At 45.2% G+C, this 23,731-nt stretch overlaps 1 protein-coding gene across 1 annotated transcript in view; it reads right to left on the minus strand.

Annotated features, from left to right (window-relative positions):
• Positions 1-167: 167 nt before the first annotated feature.
• The window catches only part of gon4lb (gon-4 like b), a 38,141-nt gene continuing 14,577 nt past the window's right edge, over positions 168-23,731 (minus strand). The window contains exons 9-30 of the mRNA XM_080896430.1: positions 23,552-23,692; positions 23,139-23,370; positions 22,513-22,614; positions 22,391-22,431; positions 22,168-22,268; positions 16,771-17,014; positions 16,607-16,693; positions 15,179-15,362; positions 14,949-15,099; positions 14,685-14,832; positions 14,469-14,585; positions 13,062-14,135; positions 9,996-10,239; positions 9,753-9,910; positions 7,089-7,286; positions 2,175-2,318; positions 1,790-2,098; positions 1,377-1,475; positions 1,173-1,299; positions 740-1,091; positions 546-648; positions 168-462 (exon numbers count right to left, since the gene is read on the minus strand). Coding sequence (XP_080752556.1) covers positions 346-462; positions 546-648; positions 740-1,091; positions 1,173-1,299; positions 1,377-1,475; positions 1,790-2,098; positions 2,175-2,318; positions 7,089-7,286; positions 9,753-9,910; positions 9,996-10,239; positions 13,062-14,135; positions 14,469-14,585; positions 14,685-14,832; positions 14,949-15,099; positions 15,179-15,362; positions 16,607-16,693; positions 16,771-17,014; positions 22,168-22,268; positions 22,391-22,431; positions 22,513-22,614; positions 23,139-23,370; positions 23,552-23,692 — 4,473 coding nt within the window. The 3' untranslated portion in view covers positions 168-345. The remainder of the gene's footprint in view (positions 463-545; positions 649-739; positions 1,092-1,172; positions 1,300-1,376; positions 1,476-1,789; positions 2,099-2,174; positions 2,319-7,088; positions 7,287-9,752; positions 9,911-9,995; positions 10,240-13,061; positions 14,136-14,468; positions 14,586-14,684; positions 14,833-14,948; positions 15,100-15,178; positions 15,363-16,606; positions 16,694-16,770; positions 17,015-22,167; positions 22,269-22,390; positions 22,432-22,512; positions 22,615-23,138; positions 23,371-23,551; positions 23,693-23,731) is intronic.

Raw genomic sequence — 23,731 nt, forward strand, 5'->3', positions numbered from 1 at the left:
ACACCTGTACTTCCTGATGAAAGGCTCAGCGGCTTTATTCAGAGGAGTTTGGGATCAATCACACATGAACTCCGGTGTAACATCTTCCACTTAGTTTGGCACTTTTGCAGTAAAATATTTTCTACAATAATCCGTTTGATGTGTCAGCAACACCAGAGAACATGAAATCATGGAAAACTTCTTTATTGACTTAAAAAACAAAAAGACAACATAATATTAAATCTTCTGAACGTTAATATTTACAGATTTTTTATGGACAGTAAACACATCAGTGTTTGCCTTCTTTTATTTTTAATAAAAGACGCGTTGCTTTTTCATTGGATAAGATCTTCTGACTGGTTAATATCAGTCTTCCGTTTCATTGGCTGCTTCTGTCTCAATGGGTGGGGCTTCATCCTCTGAGCTGGTCTGACGTGCTGCTGTCCGAAACAAATGCATCAAATCCCGAAACCTGCGGGACACCTGAAGACACGACAAGAAGTTAATAAAGTGAGCAGTTGACAAACCGACCAATCATGCTGGAAGAACACTGAACAGCCAATCACCTCGCTGGGAGTCTTGTTGCCGAGCAGGCTGGAAATGGCCTGAAATGTGTTCTGATTGGCTCCTTCTTGCTGACATGTCTTCAAGATGACCCGGTCTGCTTCTCTGAAAAATAAACAAACAGTCAGGCCTTCCATAGGTGCCTCCTAACTCCTTTTCCTAATCACCTTTCCTTCGTCGAGGTGAAAGAAAGTACCTTGTCCACAGGATCACTTTCTCCCCGCTCGCAGTCAGAGAAATGTTTTTGGCACAGACAGGGAGGTCAGGAGGAAGAGGAGCTAACCGAGGAGGAGTGCAGAAGGCTGCAGACGTGGAGGAAGCTGTAGTGGAGGGCGAAGCTACAGAGGAGGAAGTAGAGATCGTGGAGGTGCAGGTAGAGGTGATGGAGAGGGTCACAGGTGGCGGTTGCAGTGTCTCCTCTCTCCTGCTCCTCTTTGCTGCTGGGCTCTGTTCCTTTTTCCTCTCCTCCTCTTCTTCCTCGCCCTCCTCTTCCTCCTCTTTTGTATCAGCCAGTGGAAACGAGCCTTCCCATGATGCATCACACCGATCTGTCAACACAAACAATAAAGTTATTTAAAGCAAACACGCACCTGTCTGCTAAAGGACCAACAGAGGATCGTGTGACATACCTGGCAGGGGACTGTCGTCGCCCCCCTTCAGGTCCAGGTCTTTGTTAGCTGGTTCATCATGGGTAGCACTTATCTGAGAGTAGAGTGGGTCCAGACTCTTCATGGCCCTGGACACGCCCCCTGGGGTCTAGAGGACAGATGAACAGGTAATTCAGGTGTAATTCTTTCTACGCGTTTCACCCCTGGTGAAACATACAGACATACCTTATTGCCATGGCAGCGGGTGCATCCTTTCCTCTTGTGTTTCTGGATCTTTGAATCACGACAAGGGCAGACCCAGTCTTTATCGGACCAATCACAGCCCTGCAAAGAATAATGTAAATCTGTCCAATCACAGGGTTGAAAACAGTAACAATGTAAATCTGACCAATCACAGGGCTGAAAACACAGCTGCTCATTGTGACAGGACGTCAGCAGAAATAAGCAAACAATCCTGGATCCCGACTTCCAAAAGATCTGGAGTCATAACGGATCCAGATTTCCAAAAAAACAGACGTGGAATCTGACTTTGGAACGCTCTGGATTGTGTTTTTCTACAAACGACCTGGAGTACAGCTCTCCCCTAAAAGATTGATAAAAAGGAGCAGAGACAGGAAATAATCTGACCCCCTTCAGACCTTGTAGTTTCTGTGAGAGTCCATCTTCCTTCTCTGACGCCGGTTTGTCATTGGTTGGATCTTATGTCCCTCCTCTTCCTCTTCTAGTTCTGGCAACGTCACCTCCTCAAACCCGCCACTGGCCCCGCCTCCTGAATTTTGGCTGACGCCCTCTCCACCTTCCAACCCGCCGCCTCCATCTTCTGGCCAATGGGTTTCTTCAAACTGTCCAGGATGCGCTGGAGGTGGGCGGAGCTCGTCAAAAAACACCCAGAATTCAGCTTGTAAATGGGTGTGGCCTTTGAGCAGCATAGACATCTGAGCTTTGAGCTGAAAACATGAAACAGCTGAGATTAGCACAGGTTAGTTCCACCTGTCTGGTTAATCTGGTTCAAAGACCTCGTACCTCGTGGACGCTGGTGGGACTGAGGTCCTGGCCTATCTGCAGAGCTTTGATGATCTTCTGGTAATGCGACGGATTGTCTCCAAAGCTGATCTCCAGCTGTCGAAGGAAACGGCGGCTGCGCTCAAACGCCTGCTGCTCGTCGAACTGCAGAAGCATGAAGAGTGAAAACACCGTTAAATTCTTGTGACCTGCGAATGGACGGAGGCATGACGTGAACTCGTTGTTACTGAGCTAAAAAGCTGCAGTGATACGGATACTTGCACGGAGCACATGAAATGAGGCACGGGGACGTTTGTTTATTCAAACTGCGCCGCTCGAGTTCTGCAGCACACCGCTGACATGCAGTTTTTTTACTTCCTGTTTAAGAATCCATAGTGCTTTGTTCTGATGCTGGAACGCCATCTGTAACTGCACGATGGCAGACTGAGTGCGTGCACTCATGCCCCAGCTCGCCCGAACAGATGGGCGCAGTCCAAACATGCTCGAGCATGGCGGCCTGTACAGAGGAAGCAGTTGCGTCAGCCTCTACAGACATTCACTGTCCTGCTGGCAGCTACGGCAACTCTTAAGGTGGAATGCTTCGCTGTATGAGCTAAATCAATCGGCGCACCTTAAAAAAAGAAAACGATTGATGATTCTTGTCTAAGGAGCTTGGAAAGAAAAGCGTCTGGACTTCTTTAAGTTGCTTGAAGACATTTCACCTCTCATCCGAGAAGCTTCTTCAGTTCTAAGAGTCAAATGTGGAGAGTCCCAGATTTAAGCCCTGTGATCAATGATACTCTAAAGAAACTCTGCCCTTTGTGAACATGGAGATAAAAGGAGCGTCATCCTTCAGCTGTTCTCTCCTCTCATTAGGAAACTCTTCAGCCTCCTAACAGGTTCTCACATGAGGGGCTCTGTGATTGGCTGAGGCTGACTTTAACTTTAGTCGGAGCTTTAGGGATTAGAGATTTGTAAAAACACCAGTGTTGGGTAAGTTACTTTAAAATAGTAACTTAGTTACATTACTAGTTACTTCTCTCAAAAGTAACTCAGTTACTTCAAGTTACTCGTTACTTTCAAAGTAACTAGTTACTAGGGAAAGTAACTTTGATTTTACTCAGAATTTTCTTGTTAATGTGTTGCTTCCATAACTTTGCCAGTCTTCTAGCTTGCGTACTTGCCACGAGTGCACTGTGCCACCTACCAATAGAAAGGGAAAGATAATGTGCATATTTCCACGAGAGAAATCCCACGCCTGGACCGTCATTGACTACTGCCATGATTCTAGCCTACGTCACAGCGTCATGTGCGCCTTTTACATCCAACACAAAAACTGCAGTCGTGGTGCTTTCGATTGTACTCAGAACTCAGAAATTCTGCCTTCTGAATTGGAAGATGTAGGTTAGGGCTGCTCAATTAATCGAATTTTAATCACGATTACGATCTGGGCTTTCAACGATCATTAAAAATGACTGAGCCGATTATTAGCACCTCCCTCGTACTTTACTCTCGCGCTGCTCCGTGTGGTAAATCGAGTGCACCGCTCTCCATTTCGAACACGCGTCACAACAATTAAGAGGACCCGAGGGAAGCTCGGAAAGCTAAGCAGAAGTTATTTGGAGAGGAGAGTGACTGCTGTTGGTTGAAAAGAGAGGTAACAAAAACAAAACTTCAGTGGTGTGGAAACATTATGGGTTCGCGGAGTCAGACGTGGATCAAGTAGACAGTGTGTAAACTTTGCTAGGATGTAGTAGCTGCACCACAGAGCAACACTGCAAAGTTCACTAAACATAGATGTTTACATTTTTCATTTATTTCTTATATTGCAAACATTTGCACTGTTATCAGTATTTGCACACTATTTTATATTATTTTTTAAAGTCATTATTCAACACATTGTTATTGTTAACCCTTTAAAGCCGGTCAGAGCAGCACGCTCCGTTTTGCCTAACCATTTTTAAATCCCTGTAGAACCTGAACCATGTAAGCTAGCGCAATAATTTGTTTTGCATATGAAACCGGAGGAGTTGTACTTGCATCTTATGCCATCAGCTTGTCCTCGGTCATGGTTTCCTTCCACATAAAGCTTTGCAAAAATTGCATAAAAAGCACTTGCAGCAACAAAAACATAATATTCCAGAAACACGCTTTGCCGATCCATCAGCTGTTCTTAACACTTCCCACTTTGAAAAAGACGTCAACAGGAACTATCGCATTTCCTGCCCGAAACCAGAAGTGATGTCATTTTCGCAGAAAATCTAGTTTTTTACTTGTAGGCCTTAAAAGCCTATACTAGTGTTTTTATAAGTCATGTTTGACTTTTCTGAATAGTTGCTGGGATGCTTAGGACTCATATTGCACTGCTGGAAATAGTTTATTTTGATGCACATGCTGTTTTCTTTGCAAATTTGCATCATAGGATTGTTTTTTTGTTTTTCCTGCAGTATATAAAAATTGCTGTATCTCCAAAATAAAACTATGAAGACACTCAAAATAAATTTCCTGTTGTTGTAAACTATTTTTTGCAACTTTTTTTGTATTTAAAGTTTTGAGGGATAAACCTCTTAAATTTCTCCAAGTAGAAATATATGTAAAAAAACAAAAACTATTTTCAATTTTTTTGTAGTTTATTGCACTTGTTTGCAATTAATGTTGTTACTATGGACTTAACGCATACATATTATTAAAATATGGGCTATAACAGTTGTATTGATGTATAGCAACTTGAAATGCTCCCACAAATGGCACTACAGCATGTAAAAAAAATAATATAAGCTCTGGCGGACTTGGTTCTATGGTAGGTCTTAAAGGGTTAAAATAAATATCGTCAAATAATCGTGATCTCAATTTCAGTGAAAATAATCGTGATTATCATTTTTGCCATAATCGAGCAGCCCTAATGTAGGTAACACCAGACTGCAGATTAGCTGCATACAGGGCTGGACTGGGACAAATAAATCGTCCCGGGCATTTTGACTAGAGACCGGCCCACCATTATAGGAAAAATCATAAAGCCTTTGAATGAAAATAAACACTGTTGTGACAGTGATGTACACTGTTTTGATGGTATATATGCATCGATCTATCAATCGTTTGTTGTAAGATTCAGATAATTATTTTTTAAAAGCGAGACATTTTAAATGAGAATAAGAAAGAAAAGTATTTCTTTGTGCCCCCCTTTCCCTTTTAATGCCCTACATGGACCCCTGGCAACACTTTGCTAGATCCGCACCTGCACAGTTACCAGCTGTCAGCTGCTTAGAAAAGGATCCTGGTGTTATTTGTCTCTCAGAAACAGTTCATAACTTCCCTTCAACTCATTCATGTCACCTAAAAGGTAAACCTGTTTCTCCATCACAGCTCTGATGATCCAGTAAGGACATCTCCTGGTTTCATCTTCATGTTTCCCTCTCACCAGATAACCAAACCATATCATGACCAGCAGCTTTTTTGCAGCTGTGGCTCCAGCAAACATCAGCTGATACTAGAAATTAATATTAAATAAATTCTAACAACAGCTTAAACGTGCTGCTGTTGTTTAGCGCGACATCCGCTGGTTTCCTCTTTCGGCGCAAAGTGAGCGATAAACAAACAAGAGAGCCGATCAGCTGATCACTGATCAGTTTCATGATTGAAGTAGAAACGGGAGAGAGAGGATGAGAGGATGAGAGAAGAAGAGGCAGCTGTGCAGCAAAGACACAGAATAACTCCAGCTTTGTGCTTTTTTCATTGTAGCTGAATTACGGGACAAACTGTTCCCTTTCACCTCAATAAGAAACGCGTAATATTTTCTCTGAATACCAGACGGGACGGTTGGCAACTCTAATAACTTATGAACAAAATAAAGTTCAACATCAGTAACTTCATAGCACCACCCAGCTGTATAGAAACTCCGTCATGCTAGCTAGCACGCAGTACGGAAAAAGTCAGCATAACGAAAATAAACTGCACCTAAACTTGGTTCATATCTGACCCAGAGAGACTGCAGGTCATAACTTCTTACCTGAAGTTCAGTTCACACTTGGACCGGCAGCCGCCTCGGGTCTCTTTTCCGTCTGCGTCCCTTTTCCTTCATCCACCTGCTGGCCTCCACCACTTGCTAATGTTACTGAATCCGTGGAAGCTCCGCGACAGCCACCACACGAAGTAACGAGTAACGACCCTATCTAAATCCCAGTAACGAGTAACGCGTTCCTGATTTTGGCTTAATAACTAGTTACCGTGCTCGTTACCACAATAATAACGTAGTTACTGTAACGCGTTACTTAATAACGCGTTAGTCCCAACACTGAAAAACACATTTTGAATTCATCACTTGGAGCCTTTATGAGGAAACTTAATGAACATGTAGCTGATGCTGAAATGCAATTGTGTGGGTTGCCATGACAACACCAGAAGCCAGCGCCTGAGATCGTTATATTGTTTTGCTTTATTTAGTATTCATGTTTGTGTACACTTACAGTGGAAAAGGATCATCTTTGAGTCCAGTGATACATTTTTTCTTACAAAAGAAAGTTTCTGTGAACATGATTGTGGAGTAGTCACCTCCTCCGGAGTCACAGGAACAACAAGTTGTGAGCGGCAGAGACAAGACTGACTTTTAGGGCTCTTCAACTTTTCTACTGCTGGTTTACAAAGCGTACACGGTAAAATTATGCTTGTTAAATTGTTAAGCACTTGTGCACTTTGTTAAAAGACATAAGTGTCTGAAACAGATGTTGTATGTGCCAATGGTATTATTTTACTTGCTTCTAGTTTTCATGGTGCTCCATGATTGTGAGAGGAAATAAAAAAGGAATTGTGGACATCAGTAAGAAGCGTGGATTTTTTTTTTTTTTTTTTACCAGAGTTGATACAGAACACCTTGGGCTGTCATCAACAGGAAAACCAGCGAGTTTAACTCCAATGATAAAAACCACACGAGCTGCTCACCAGTCCACACAGCAGCGCCTGGTCAGGATGCAGAAAAGCGGCGAAGTCTTGGAGGAGGTCTGTCCGGTTTCCCAGGATGCAGCGCAGTTTCCTGAACAGCTGCATCACTTCCTGTCCATCTCCCACCTGCTCAAACTCACTCAGCAGAGACACAAACTCCTCCACCTGCTCAGGTACATCATGCAGTGCCTCACGCACCTGTCGACACACAGGAGGAACATCATGAGCCCACATGTTCTAAGGAGAGATGGTGATTACTGTTGCCATAAAAACAAACAAAGTGAAGACCGGCCCCCTCGTACAGACTGTACGAACTTGAACGAGCGCCACGCCACGCCACGCCACGCCACGCCAGTAAAATCAAATGTCACTATTAAAGGAAACACCAACTCCACCACCTATATTTTAGGTATCTTATTCCACAGTTTTTCTAATTTTTCTATGTAACTTTGCACTGTCCACTTTCTGCTGTAACAAAAAAATTTCCTACGTGTGGGACTAATAAAGGTTATCTTATCTTACTTTTACTGCCCTCCAGTGTCCGTGTGGCGGCACTACAGATTCCACTTACATTGCCCCATCAATCTTTCCCTCTCATTCACCCACAGACGTCGTGCTGCTGTGGTCACTCCTCCTAGCTCCTTCTAACACGCAGAACAACGAAAGCTAGACACAAATCCCGGGAGACGCGATGCGGGAGTCATTAACGATGCTGTTGTTTATGATCCTCAGAGATTACAATGCTAACAATAATCCATGCAAACACGAACCAAAGAGCCCGAAGGGAAGACCGGACACGTTGCACCGTTTATGTGCCGAAGCAAAAGCAGCTGAACATCAATGACGTTCTCATCCAGGTGATGATTCACAGGTGAAACCACAAACATGACCACGAGCACAGTGTGTGGTAAATTGACTGATTCTTATATAGCGCTTTTCTACTCTCCTGGAGTACTCAAAGTGCTCTATACAACACATTCACATTCTGATAGGCACTGACTCTAAACTGAGTGCTTTTCTAACGACATTCACACTCCGACAGATGCATCGGAGAACATCAATATCTTGCACAAGGATATTTGGCATGCAGACTGGAGGAGCCAGCGATCCACCAACGTTCCAATCAGTAGTTGACCTGCTCTACCTCCCACATGGTGGACGGGTGGGTGGAGACCTATCAAGTGATCATTCACTAAAATCTGACCAATCCTGCTGGAGGAGCAGCCACGAACGTTTTCTCATTTATCACAAGAAACGCAGGAAACTGAAAGGAGGTTCGGAGGCGATGATGTCAGCGTCTGGATCCTTAGCTTCCTGTCTGACAGACGCCAGGTGGTCAGACTGGGCAGCATCACCTCATCCCCCGTCACACTGAACACTGGTGCTCCACAGGGGTGTGTACTGAGCCCTCTCCTGTACTCACTCTACACCTATGACTGCACAGCCACTAACAGCTCCAACATCATTGTGAAGTTTGCGGACGACACTACAGTGGTGGGTCTTATCACCAACGGTGATGAGACGGCTTACAGGGAGGAGGTCAGCGCCCTGACCCACTGGTGTCAAGAGACAACCATCTCACCCTCAACGTCGCAAAGACAAAGGAGTTGATAGAGGACTTCCGGAGGTGCAGAGAAGTACACACCCCCATCACCATCAACGGCGCTGCTGTGGAGAGAGTGAGCAGCTTCCGGTTCCTTGGCGTACACCTGGCTGAGGATCTTACGTGGTCAGTACACACAAACAAAACAGTGAAGAAGGCGCAGCAGTGCCTCTTCTTTCTCAGGAGACTGAAAAGATTCGGCACGAGCCCCCGCATCCTCAGGACCTTCTATCACTGTGCCATTGAGAGCATCCTCACTGGATGCATCACCACCTGGTATGGCAACAGCACCGCCTACAACTGCAAAGCTCTCCAGCGAGTAGTGCGGTGCTCTGAACGGATAATTGGAGGTGAGCTTCCCTCCCTCCAAGACATCTACAGGAAGCGGTGCCTGAGGAAAGCGGGGAGGATCATCAAGGACTCCAGTCACCCCAGCCATAAACTGTTCAGACTGCTTCCATCAGGAAGGAGGTTCTGCAGCATCCGGTCCCGTACCAGCAGACTGAGAGACAGCTTCTTCCATCAGGCCATCAGACTGCTGAACACGTCATAGACACCTCAGCTTCACTACTGGAACTTCAACATTATGCACTCCACACTGTATATAAATGCCACTTGTTTTGCACATATTCAACTCTGTATATTTTATATATTTTATTATTATTATTATTATTTTATTTTATTTTTTTACTATTTAATTTGTAAAAATGTGTATACACACACACACACACACACACACACACACACACACACACACACACATGTAGGAAAATATTTAGTATACACATCCAGAAATGCATACACTATTATATATTGTACATATATTTATTAGTTTCAGGTTGGCCATTCTTGTATTTTGCTCGTTTGTGTTGTTGTGTTTGCACATCTCTGTTGCTTGTGGGGCTCGCACACAAGAATTTCACTCGCATGTGCTGTGCCAGTGTGCCTGCACATGTGATGTGACAATAAAAAGTGATTTGATTTGATTTGATTTGGAGAGACCACGTGTGCAAAGATGGGAGCTCAGCAAACAGCGGGACGATTTAACGTCCATTGCTCACCCTGCTGAGGTAACTCTGTGCGAACGCCATGTCTTTGCTCTCTCTGTGCGGGTCGTTGTCCAGGATGTTTTCGTCATACAGCAGCAGCAGTTTGGCGCCATCTTTGCTGTGGCGCTCCTGACGGCTCCTCCTGAGGCCACGATGAGGTTGGCTTCGGCCTGCAGAGATGACAGAAAATAAGAAACACGAAGTATTCGGTCACAGATGGCGAGTGTTTTAAACGGTGTTCAGACGCAGACCCACCTCGTCCTCGTCCGGGACATCGCCCCCCTACTCCTCCAGGCGTCCGCTCTCTGGACGGCGTCTCCTCGTCTAAACCCGCTTTTTTGCTCCGCCCCTCCCCTGAGTCCTCTCCTTTTGGCCCCTCCTCCTCTTCCTCTTCCTCCTCCTGCGACCCAGGAGAGGTGGGAGAGTGCTCCTCCTCTGAGTCGCCATCTGTACAGAGCCGCTGCTCCGCCGCAAGCCACGTCAGCTGCTTCATTGTCTCCTAAAGGTCAAAGGTCAGAGATTATCCAAACCCTTGGCACCTCATCAGCATAACTTTTCTTTTCAGCCGTGCTTTTAATATTTTTAAACAAATCCAAACGCCTCCTCGTGAAAACAGATTTCACTGCCGAGAGTTACCGATATCTAAATCAGTGAATACCAATCATTCACAAACGTCTCCCTGAAGACGTCTGTCCTTCAGTTTGTTTTGGTTTACTTTAAAGACCAAACTGGTCTTCATTAACGTTCATGTTTCTTCAGACTGTGTCCTCTGGATTCAAACCCAGCCAAGGGTTTGGTGAGGTTTTTCTCAGAAACACCGTTCTCAAACCCACTGAGCATCATCCTACTCTTACTTAAACTTGATCATGCTGTTGTAACCAGTGATGGTTATAATGGCGTTACAAGTAACGGCGTTACTAACGGCGTTACTTTTTTCAGTGATGAGTAATCTAACTAATTACTATTCCTATCGTTACAACGCTGTTACAGTTACTAACAAGAAAATGCGGCGCAGTCCGTTACTATTTGTCAACAAACAGATGGTTGAAGCTGTGAGATGTGAGAGATTAGCGTGTTTGGAGAGTGTAGTTAATGTGTTGTCTTGTGTAGTTAGTGTGTATCGTTGTGGATAGTTTTGTGTTGTGTGTCAGAACAATGAGGCGACTGCTGTCTCCAGGTAGAAACAGGAGTGACACACCTGCTGCTGTCAGACCTGCAGGTATCAGTCTGTGATGTTCTCCTTTATAGTGGACAGAAATTATTGTTTTGGAGAGGCACAAATAATTTGTGTGGCATTTTACTGAAGAACAGCTGATTGTTCTCTAAATAGTTTGAAATGGTTATTTAAAAAATCAAGGTAAAAGGTAAATGGCTGCAAATAACTTTGTTTGCAAAACTTGTGCACAGGATTTTAAAATTGGCAATTTATATTTGCATTTAAAGTTATGAAATATGATTCATTAAACATGTTTGTGGTTGTTACAGTGAAAATATCACTTTTTCTACTCTGATTTTATATTTTTTGTTTGATTTTAGATCAATTGTGTTAATACAGTAGTCAAAATGAAAACACAACTGTAAATTCAGAGACGTGAGGTTGTGCTGAAAAGGACGATACCAAACAAAGTAAATAGTTTTTAAAGGTGAAATGTGGAGGGAAAATCAAAAGTAGTTAAAAATGGTCAATTACACCCTGGACCCCAGAGGGTTAAACGTTTTTTAAAGTAACGCAATAGTTACTTTTCAAGTAATTAATTACTTTTAGAATATTGTAACTCAGTTACTTTTTTGAAGAATTAACTAGTAACTATAACTAATTACTTTTTCAAAGTAACTTGCCCAACACTGGCTGTAACACAAATGTCCATTTTAGGATCAATAAAGTCTCTGTCTATCATTTCAGCAGCTGTTTGTGCTGATGAGCTTCTACTGAAAGGAAAGAAATTTAAAAAATGTTTTCTATTCAGCTTCAGTTTCTGCCTCAGACACAAAAACATGAGAAAATCTTTAGTCTTTGTTTCCTCAAACCTGAACTTTTCTCTCTGTGTCGGAGTAAAAATACATGATCAGAGACAACTTCTGACCAATGAGGAGGCCGGCAATAAAACCCGTTTCACTTTTATTTAAACATCACCAAATCACAACAACAGCTGCCTCAAGGCGCTTTATATTGTAAGGTAGACCCTACAATAATACATACAGAGAAAACCCAACAATCATATGACCCCCTGTGAGCAAGCACTTTGGCGACGGTTGATCTGATATCCTCGTGTTGGTGTTGTTCCCAGATCATCATACTAAATATTGTTCCAGGATCAACATTGCAAGTGACCAATCAGAATGTTGTGACGTCATACCTTTGCGACTTCGGGAAAATAATAATAATAATAATAATAATAATGGATTGGATTTATATAGCGCTTTTCTAGGCACCCAAAGCGCTTTACAATGCCACTATTCATTCACTCTCACATTCACACACTGGTGGAGGCAGCTACGGTTGTAGCCACAGCTGCCCTGGGGCAGACTGACAGAAGCGAGGCTGCCATATCGCGCCATCGGCCCCTCTGGCCAGCACCAGTAGGCAAGTAGGGTAAAGTGTCTTGCCCAAGGACACAACGACCAGGACAGAGAGCCCAGGGATCGAACCGGCGACCTTCCGGTTACAGATGCGATTCCCAACCCCCTGAGCCACGGTCGCCCCACCACACGAAAAACCGGCGTAAAACAAAAAACTGTACTTAAGCTGCGTGAAACCGCCTCTGTCCGCCGATCAACGGACCCTAACCCTTTAATAAACAGTAAGCAGAATTGATATTGTCCTTGCAACATTGGAATTTCATAAATGCACGAATGGCTTGGCGCGCAAAGGAATGATGTCACAATAATGTGATTGGTCACTTGCAATGTTGAACCTGGAACAACATTTTCATGATGGTCTGGGAACAACACCAGCACGAGGATATCAGATCATCCCTTTGGCGACAGTGGGAAGGAAAAACTCCCTTTTAACAGGAAGAAACCTCCAGCAGAACCAGGCTCAGGGAGGGGCGGGGCCATCTGCTGTGATTGGTTGGGGTGAGAGAAGGAAGACAGGATAAAGACATGCTGTGGAAGAGAGAAAGAGATTAATAACAAGTACGATTGTAGGGTCTACCTTACGATAATAAGCGCCTTAAGGTGACTGTTGCTGTGATTTAGCGTGAGTAGTGGTTTAATTACTGCCAACATGAAGGCCTGCGGTACGTAGCCATTAATGAGCATAAACAACACCACTAAATCGCAAAAGGTGGAAACTTTTAAGGTAGACTTTCTATCTACCTGTAACTCTGGAACCGACAGAACAGACTCCTCTGATGCTGATGACATCACTTCTTCCTCATCTTCATCCTGTGTGAGGTCATCAAAGTCCTCATCATCATCATCATCTCCATGCCGGTCCTGATCTTCGTCCTTATCCTTCCCTCCACTGTCGTCTCTCGCTCCACTCCTCTCCTCCCTCTGTCTCCCTTCCTCTTCCTCTCCACCCTGCTCATTCTCACCTGCTTCGCCTCCTTCTCCCCCCTCTCCTCCCCGTCCCCACTGCTCCTGCTCCTGACCATTGTTTTCTCCTCCATTCAAACTGACACCAATAACAATTGCCTTTTCCTCCTGTTCCTGTCTCTGCTCCTCCCGCCTCTCCTCTTCTTCCACATCTCCTGTACATGACGTCAGGCTGAGTGTTGATACCAAGACCATGCTCTCCTCTTCCTGCTTTAGCTTTTCCTGCTTAGAAAAGACCTCTTCCTGCTGCCCATTGATTGGCCCGTGGATGTGATGCTCCAAAACATTTTGGGGGGAGGTGGGAGGAGCTGGGGGAGTCCACACCATCTGGAGGAGGAGGCAGCCCGGCTTCAGTGTGTTTGTAGTGCTAGGACTTGTGAGAGAGGGAATGGGCAGTAGAAGTGTCGAGGGGGTGGGGCTCTCCTGTGCAGACACGGTATGTGGTGTATTTTGGCCAATAGGAAGGCAGGACTGCATCACCTTGGCACACACGGGGTGGGCGGGGCCTGGATGAGCAGCAGTCAGTGGGACCGCTCCAGAGATAGAAGCTGGTGCCAATGGTAGGGCTCCTGACACAGCAGTGGGGGCAGAAAATAACGTGACGCCTGAAACAGGTAAAAAGCGCATGTCCACCTGTTTCTCTCCGTGTGGCTCCACCGGCAGATCCTCCTGTGCTTTGGCGAGTGGCAGCAGAGATTCATTATGAGCCAGTGCGAAGACGCGCCTGTGGGTGCGGGGGCGGGGGCGGTAACTGTTGATATAATTGGGGTGGAGCCTGAGAGTGCAGCTTGGAGGAAGCCAGGAGGGGTAACGGGCATCTGAGCGGGTCTTCTGGATGCTTGGGCGACTGTTCTGCAGACGAGAATAATGGGATCTGTGCCTCAGATTATGATGTTTGAGCAATACTCGTATAGCAGCGCATGAAACTACACAAAGTTTCTTTTTGTTATAGTTCTGAGACACAAAATCTGAATCAACAGGTCACGCTTAAAGAAAAACTTTAGATTGGAATTGGCTAGCAGGTTCAAACTGGTCCTTTCAAAAACTAAACCGGCAAATTTTGCTCCCAGCAGATTTGTACCTGGGTCTGAATGGATGTAGACAGAGCCACACAATAAAGGGGAATTCTATTATATTCTATTATAGGTGTGAATCTGGATCACGATCGGGATTAGCTGTTCAAACCTTGAGCCAGTTTGGCATGTTTTCACCATCTCTGTCCACCGGGGGGCGCTGGTCCTCCTGCTGGACTCTGCTGCAGGCGAGTGGCAGCGGCGGGACGACGCCCTTCGTCACAAATGTCTGAAAAGAACCACAAAGTTGGGCCCCGAGTCATTCATTTGAAATGTAACGTTCGCTAATGATGTCACACGGTGCATAGTGAGGTCACTCTGATGTCACCTTGATGACATTGTCAGGTGCTCTTGGGCTGCTCATCTCTCTGACGTGCTTCCTGAAGTTCCATCGACTCTTACAGAGCAGGTATGAACTGATAAGCTCGTCGGACTGAAATGCTCCCTCGAAGTGTTTCAGGCCGAGAACGATGAGACTGCACAGAGGCATGATGGGAAATATGTTTTTACTGAGTTCAATGAAGAACAGAAGCCATAAATTTACACAAAGTGCATGTGAAAAAATAAAATGTAGGAAGTGTGTGTTTTTTACCAATCCTCTCCTGGCGTGTATAATGTTCTCAGGTTCCTGCTGTGGAGGGCGGGGTCTAGGCTACAGACAGGAAGTAGTTCTGGGTATAGGAACACGGGTCGTGTGGCGAACAGCCAGGCGGTGTCGACAGGCAGCAGAGGGAAGGCAAGACCTAAACAGAACCAGAACAAGAATCTGAACCTGGATCTGTTTGGTGCATCAAACATGGCTGACAGGTAGCTTGCCCTTACTGTTGGTTGCAGGGGTCATCTGGGGGAGCCAGCGTCTGGAGGCTCGAGTGGGAGGAGCAGGTGGAGGCTCGTCCCTCTGCTCCACCTCGTGCAGGAGGTCCAGTGCACCCTGCAGGTTACATGCCCTGAAACAGCTGAAGGCGCAGCCTTGCTCCTGATGGTGGGCGAAGTGCTGCAGCTCCTCCTGATAGTGGAGGTGCTCATTAGTGCTGGTTCAGTTTCATCTTATTCACACAGCAACAAGTCGCCTCAAGGCGCTTTAAACTGTAAGGGCTGGGTTTAAAAAAATAATGAATTTCCTGATTCAAATCTATTTTAGTCTGAATAAAGCGATCTCGATTCTTTAAAATCCTGAATCGATTGTTAAATATAAATGTATTTTATCACAAATTCCAGAATCAGCTCAAACAGGACATGAGAGCAGAAACACAGAGCGTGGATCGTCCACAGACGCGCCGTTGGGGCTGAAACACACAGATTCTGCAGGTTTCGTCTCTCTGACCAAAACTGACTGAACCAGCAGCCAAAGAAGCTCAAACTTCACGTTTGACAAACATCGTCATGGATTCTCTCTGACTTTGGCTGTTTCACTCCCCACACAGCTCTCTCTCCCTCAGTCCACTCAGAGACCAGTTTACCATCAAATCTCTGTTTTCTGCATTATTCTCTGCTTATCACGCTCTGCTACTGTGCTCGGTGCTGTCGTCCTCTGACAGCAAAGCCTCATTTCTGCTGTTTAAACTGAAGACATTTAGACTTCAATGATTGCTCAGCTGTGTCTGTAATCAAACCTCTGTGACTCTGCTTCACTCCAGCAGCATCAGGTCATGTTCACATGTTGATTCATGGTTTTCTTCAGTTTTTGATCGACTGCAGAATATTTTTAAGGTTCTCTGCTATAAAAAGCCAGGACAGGAACACCTGCTTCAGACACAAAGACGTCTGCTGTGATGGTCACACCTCTGATGAAGTCTCACAGTGTCAGCTTTGTTTTATAGATACAAAATATGGATATGTGCTGATAGATGATCAGAGTTATAATATTTCAGACTGAGTCTGAATCGAATAGAAAATCAGTAGAAATCAGTAACGACACCCAGCCGCAACTGTAAGGTAGACCATACAATAATAGAGAAAAAAACCCAACATATGACCCCCTATGAGCAAGAACTTTGGCGACAGTGGGAAGGAAAAACTCCCCTTTGACAGAAAGAAGCCTCCGGCAGAACCAGGCTCAGAAAGGGGCGGGGCCATTTACTGTGACCGATTGGGGGTGAGAGAAGGAAGACAGGATAAAGACATGCCGTGGAATAGAGACAGAGATTAATAACAAGTAATAAGTTCAAGAGCTGAGGAAACGCCCACCAGGTAAGTGCCCACTTGCCCTGTTCAGCTATTGTAGGTATAAATTGAGAAGTGTTTACTGACCAGGTAGCGTTTGGTGATGGAGGCTTCATGATTCAGGGCAGCAATGTGGCGACTCAGCAGGTGAACCTGTGTCAGCAGTTGCACATGCTAGGAGAGAAAGGGTCACATGATATCAGGCAAACACACCTGGAGAATAAGTGGGTGAGACAGGTAACCTTCCATACCTGCTGCAGCTGGTGCTGTAGCTGCAGTTTCTGGGTGTGGTCCAGTTGGAGGGAGGGGCCAATGCGACGCGGCAGCACTAAGACAGAAGCAATGGTATTGTGAGGTTGGGTGGGTGTGTCCTTCAGAGTTGAGGAGAGGTGATTGGTCGTGTCCTGCAAGGCTCTCCGCTGCTGCTGAGCTTCGTACTGCTTTCTGACCGTCTGCCGCCGCTCTGTTAGCATGTTGGCTAACGGTGCCTCAAAGCTACGGGCAGCAAATGGAGACACTGTAAGCGAGCGTGTATCACATATTCTGAAGTCTGATACTTAGCCACCGAGTATTTCACGTGTAAGTAGGTGGAGCATCATAGACAAATTGTTTCCTCTCAGCGTGACTCTTCTTCACAAGATCTGTGTGAAGAAGCAGCAGCAGAGGACACTAGTCTTCCTCCCGACCCAAACAGCCACAGCACTTCTCTGCTGTGCCGTCCCAACGGGAGGCAGCACCGTGCGCCACTCCTGTGTGTGTGTGTGTGTGCACAGGTGTTCACCTCACGCCTTGAAGTCTCTTCATACATGTTCAGATCACAGCAACTATGATGAAACCACCTTTACATCATATAATCTTGACATCAATGATACAGAGTCAGAATCAGAAAAACTTTATTTATCCCCAAGGGGCAATTAACATACAACAGAGCAGCATGACTTTGAAGATAAGCACAGGGCATAAAGCCTGTGAAGGTTCTCAGTAATCCAGGTCATTGTAGTCTAAGAAGCTTGCAAAGAAAAGCGTCTGGACTTCTTTAAGTTGCTTGAAGACGTTTCACCTCTCATCCAACAAGCTTCTTCAGTTCTAAGGTCAAATAGTGGGGAGTCCCAGATTTAAACCCAGTGGGAGTTTCCCCCCAAAGAGGGACAAAAGGACCCCCTGATGATCCTCTACCTACATCAGAGAGACCAAACAGCCACTTCACCAGCGCATGGCACAACATAGAAGAGCCACCTCCACAGGACAAGACTCAGCAGTCCATCTGCATCTTAAGGATAAAGGATACTCTTTCGAGGATGCCAATGTTCGCATTTTGGACAGAGAGGACAGATGGTTTGAAAGAGGAGTGAAAGAAGCATCTAAGTCCACTGTGAGTGACCATCTTTGAACAGAGGCGGGGTTTACGACACCAACTCTCTGCCATCTATAATCCAGTTTTGAGATCCCTTCCCAGACGCCTTAACGCCCAATCACATCCTGGGCCATCTGACCTCAGGAATTCGCATGATAAGGTGGGGCCAGGTTTCACAATGAACACACCCGAAACTCTGGCTGATTGGGACCCACACCCAGTTTCACACCTTGGCTCAGGTGATTAGAGGATCATCAGGGGGTCCTTTTGTCCCTCTGTGGGGGGTTTCTCCCACTAGGTTTATATCTGGGACTCTCCACCATTTGACCTTAGAACTGAAGAAGCTTCTCGGATGAGAGGTGAAACGTCTTCAAGCAACTTAAAGTCCAGACGCTTTTCTTTGCAAGCTCCTTTGACTGTCGGCTTACATCCAGAGTTCTCTGCTGCTTAAATTTTTTTTGTTATGGAAAAAAGACAGGGGTGTTGGACAGATCTATATTTAATTTAAATGAGGATTTACTTAAGTCATCAAGAGTTAACGGTTTTATGACCAAAATTACATTTAACCAACATGAGTTTATTCAAATTTTATTTGCAAGTCCAGTTTGGGTGATGAAATTAAAGATAACACAAGGGAATAAAATAATGCACATTCATGAACGACATCTTTACCTATAGATTTACTTTAAGCTTCATTTCCGACAGATTATGATTAATCATAAAAACTATTTTAAGTTGGAGATGTGAACTTACTTCGAATTATTTATGTTGTAAACTATTAATATAAATCAGGTCACTTTAACCTTGCTGAACTGAGGTAGCAGGTTTTTTTTGGATGAAGTGGCCTAATCTGAGTTTTGATCATTTGTTGAATGATTTGACAAGCAGTTGGGCACTATTAGTTTTAGTTCTCCTCAGGGGAAAGTTCTGACAAAAGCTACACCAGAAAAACATGGAGGGTTTGGATAATTGCAGCCTGTCGGTTCTGAAAGGTAGGCCAAGCATATGCATATTTATGCAAATTAATGTCTAAATGAATTTTGTGTTGCACACACTGACAGTGATCCTACATAGAATCAGTTTTATGTTGTCAGATCAATAATATATTTAATTACATTTAAATGTATTTGACAAAATGACCATTTGGAATAGTTTCCTTTTTTTAACAGTGAAATGTATACATTTAAAGAGATGTACAACTTTTATATTTCTGACAGTTACTGACTTTTATTTACAGCTGCCAACATAGATGAGGTGTTGCTCCACACCCTCAGTAGGGATGATTTAAGGGACCTGCTTCCAGGGCCTGAAAATTTTATGAGGAGGAAACAGTTGTGGGCTCATGTTCACAAAGAGGCAAGTTTTTCCGCTTTTGATTTAAAAACACCTAGCACAACACATTTTGTTTAGAACTCCTGTAATATAACTATTTTCGTTTTCTTTTTTAGGATGAAACTAAAGAAAAGGCGTCTCATGGATATCTCACCATGTGACCAGGGAGAAGATTATGATGCAGATTCAAGTGGTGGATCAAACATGCTAGTGTATGTTAGTTTGCCCCCTAACATACACTAATGTGCCAGAAACAGGACTTTAATATCACCAACCATTCCCATGTTATTACCGTGTATCCACATAAATGGCCCACCCTGTACTATTGCACCGTGAGCCTAAACCTGCTAGTAACTTGTTTCAGTAGACTTCTTGATGCATTCTCAATCATCCAGGGAAGTAAATCTCCAAAAAATTGATTCTGTTCATCTGGACGTAGCGTTTTCTGGGAGAAACGTTTCGTCACTCATCCAAGTGACTTCTTCAGTCTCAGCTGACTGCAGGTTTCCCCAATCTTATAAACAGTACATTTGCAAAATGACTGAAACAGCCCACTGAGGGAACAATGGTCTGGGAGGTCAGTTCCTTAATATTAATTATGCAAATTCTCATGACCATTGATCAACAACCACTGACCAAAACCCACTGATCAAAGACCTCTGATCAATGGCCATGAGTACCATTCACAGAGAGTTGGGGAATGGCTGCAATCACAGCATTGTAAGACGGTGACAGATGTAACCTTAGGCCCCCTCCTTGATTCAGAGATGGTCTTTCCCTTTTCATGTAAATGGCCTCCTTGACTCCACGCTCAAACCAGCGTTCCTCCCCGTCCAGGATATGTACATCATCATTGAAAGAGTGTCAACTACCACCACTTCCCCTGCCAGTGGCGGACTCCCTCAGACATCGGTGCGTTGGTGGTTCTTTGTGTCCGGGGATAGGCGTCCAGGTACACACCGGCTCACTCCTTGGCGGCCGCTTATCGGGGCCTGGAGCCTGGGGCTCGCTCGGGCCACTTCGGAGGTGGGGTGCCCCCGGCCTCTCGGCCTGGGGCTCGGTCACTCAGGCGCGGCTGGCTGCCGGCGGAGCTCACGGGCGCGTCACTGCAACTCCCCCTGGCTTCTGCTCCGCGGCTGCTGAGTGAGCCCTCATCTGGGACTTTCCTCAGCTCTTTCTGGGACAGTGGCGCGGCTGCCCCTCTGTTGGTCTTCCTTGGTCTCTTGTGTTCTGGGGGCCTCTGGATGTCTGGAGTTTTGATCTCCTCCATACCTGCTTCATGCCCTGGAGGACGGGGCTGTGGCCCCCCCACACCCTCTAGCAGATCATTACATGAAGGAACCTTTTAAATACAAGCGCGTCCATGCTCATAGGTGTACACACGGGTGATCACACCCACAAACTACACCCTTTTTGGCTCCTACCTCAACGCACACTGTGTTCTGTTGATCTTATGTGCTGCACAATAATGTTTAACATTTAGTATTTACTGTCATATTCCCATATATCATTGTGATGTTGTTTATTCTATTACTCTTGTTCTCTTCTGCTTGTTTTCTTTTTTCTTTCTCAGCAGGTGATCCAGGTGATTGATATGTGTTTTTTTTTTCTGCTCATTCTGTTGGTTTTTGTCTTTTGCCCTTCTCCCCTGTCCCTCTTCTCAGCTGTTTCTCTTTCCCTCTTTCTTTCTCCCCTTCTTTCCCCCAGTCAAGTCTGTCCCGTATTCAGTAAGTGAAAATAAAATAAACAATAAAAGGTGAATCAAATGGACCATTACGGCAAGGCTGGGATGGTCAGTTTGGTAAAGTAAATCCGTTGGGCATCTTTCTTTGCCTTTAGACAACAATTCTGATGCAAAAGAGCCAAACGGGACAGGCAAAAAAAAAAAGAAAAAAAAAAAAAAAGGAAAGAGTGTCAACTGGCCTGTAGGTGTAAATAGACTGCAGAGTCCTGGCCTGATGAGGTAGCTCTTCTGTGTTGTGCCATCCTCTTAGCCAGAGGTTGTTTGGTTTCCCCGATGTATAAATCCTGGCAATCCTCCTGCACTTAACAGCGTACACTATGTTACTGTTTGTGTCGGGGGACCCGATCCTTGGGGTGGACCAATTTTTGGCGCAGCATGTTTTGGGGTTTAAAAGCCACAGAGACCCGGTGTTTAGAAAAAATGCAACTCAACTGCTCCAATACTCCTGGGTATGGGATGGTCTAGCCTTCAGATTAGCGTCACTGCTGTCTCGGTGGAGTTTAATAAACTCAACTCTATCTAAAATATAACAGGACACTGGTGTAAACTCTCGACCATCTCACACTTCTGTTTAATTTTTCCTGTTTTCTGTCTGATGTTTATTTAGCTGTGTGAAAAAAACCCGGGGGATTAGTAAAGTTTTATTTTATCTAATCTAATAACTTTAATCTCAGCCAAATCGATTTACTCACGAACAAATAAATGGTAAATGGCCTGTATTTGTATAGCGCTTTACTAGTCTCTAAGGACCCCAAAGCACTTTACACATTCAGTCATCCACCCATTCACACACACATTCACACACTGGTAAGCTACATTGTAGCCACAGCCACCCTGGGGCGCACTGACAGAGGCGAGGCTGCCGGACACTGGCGCCACCGGACCCTCTGACCACCACCAGCAGGCAACGGGTGAAGTGTCTTGCCCAAGGACACAACGCCCGAGACTGTCCAAGCCAGGGCTCGAACTGGCAACCTTCCACTTACAAGGCGAACTCCAAACTCTTGAGCCACGATCGCCCCGGAGAGAGCAGCTGCTGCCAGATGTTCTAAACATCAGACTCCAGCTGCTTCTCTCTGTGGTTTCATGAAGCTCCAGATGTTTCCATGGGTGATGCGATTGTGGTGATATTTTAAATTTTTTTTAAAAACTGTTTTTTAACATGTGTTTGTATGTTTCTAAGCTGAGCATCATGCACTGGGATGCAACTATCAGTACCGTAAAGCCTGTGGCACGTTGAACTTAGGGCCAGTCTGTGACGGGGGCTCCTCTTCCTCATGCTCCTCCTCCTCAGCCACCACCTCTTCTTCTTCCTGGAGCTGCAGAGGAGAGGAAAACAAGAAAAAGTTTGAAGCCTCGCCCACATACTGACGTTAAAGACTAATCCTGTGAGTGTAAAGTGGCATCGAGTCAAATTTGCGGAAACAAAATAAGAACTCACAGTTTCAAAGAGTTCTTCTAGCAGCTCATTTACTTCCTTCTCTGAAAAACAAGACGCAGAATTCACAGTGAGGATTCTGACACTCTCAAAGCTCCGCCTCCTCCTAACTGCACATCACTTACTGGTGATCTGCACAGCCCGGTCCGTCCTGTAGTCCTCCAGGTCGGGTTCATCCAGGTCCTCTGGGAAGTTGTACTCGGGGTCGTCGTCATCTTCGGCCTCTTCTGAAAACAAACATCAGCTGTTTGCCGTTAGACAAAACCATAACCTTCCTTTTCAACTCAAAAACATTTTTCTGAGCTTGTTTTCCATTTACGACATATCAATAAAGTTTGTCCAATCCTGGATGTTCACCATCAGCATGCTTCAGCAGCTTGACTTTTAAAGGTTAAAAAAAAAACAAAAAAAACCAGGTTCACAATTGGTAAATGGACTGATTCTTATATAGTGCTTTTCTACTCTCCCGGAGTACTTGAAGCTCTTTATGCAACATGCCACATTCACCCAATCACACCCATTCTCGCAAGGACTTTGTCTAAACTGAGTGCTTTCTAACGACATTCACACACTACAATGGAGGCATCGGAGAGCAACTTAGGGTTAGGATACTTGACATGCAGACTGGAGGAGGCAAGGATAAAACCACCAACCAATCAGTAGGTGACCTGTTCTACCTCCTGAGCTACAGCCACCCCACCACATTTAAAATTTGAAGCCTCGAGCAGCCAGCGCCATCATGACCTCTAACCTTCAAAGTCGGGGGCCATTAGGCCCTGCAGCCACTTTGCCCAATGGCGGTCCTCCTCCCGCTGGGCAGTGCTTTCATCGTACATGTCGGCCGTTATGTCAGGAGGCAGAAGCTCCGCCTCCAGCTGACCCAGAGGTACGTCTACCAGAGGATGCTTGGAGCGTGTGCGGTACGCCAAACTGCTGGAGCCATTATCAACGCCACCATCAACATCAGATTTCCTGTCCAGAGACTGAAACACACACACAGGTGCAAGATCAAACCAGACGGGACACATCACAGGTATTTACCCCCCATCCTTTTAATAAGGTGAGAACACAAAGTCTGATATCACACAGGTCCTTCAGTAACAGGAAGTGTTTAAAAAGAGTTTGATATGCTGTTCCCTGGTGTTGCCTGGTTAGATATGTTACCTGACTGTAGGTGTAGGAGGGGCTGCAGTCCAACTCCTCATCAACAGCCTTGAGTCTCTCCAGGAAGGACGATTCAGCAGGAGGGAGGAGCTGAGGCGCGCAGGTGGAACTCATCTGGTCGTGCGGGTTTCCTTCATATCTCTAAGCAATAAGCCAGAGGTCAGAGCAGCTTGCAGGGTC

Source organism: Rhamphochromis sp. 'chilingali' (assembly GCF_963969265.1).
Source record: "Rhamphochromis sp. 'chilingali' genome assembly, chromosome: 11".
NCBI lineage: Eukaryota > Metazoa > Chordata > Actinopteri > Cichliformes > Cichlidae > Rhamphochromis > Rhamphochromis sp. 'chilingali'.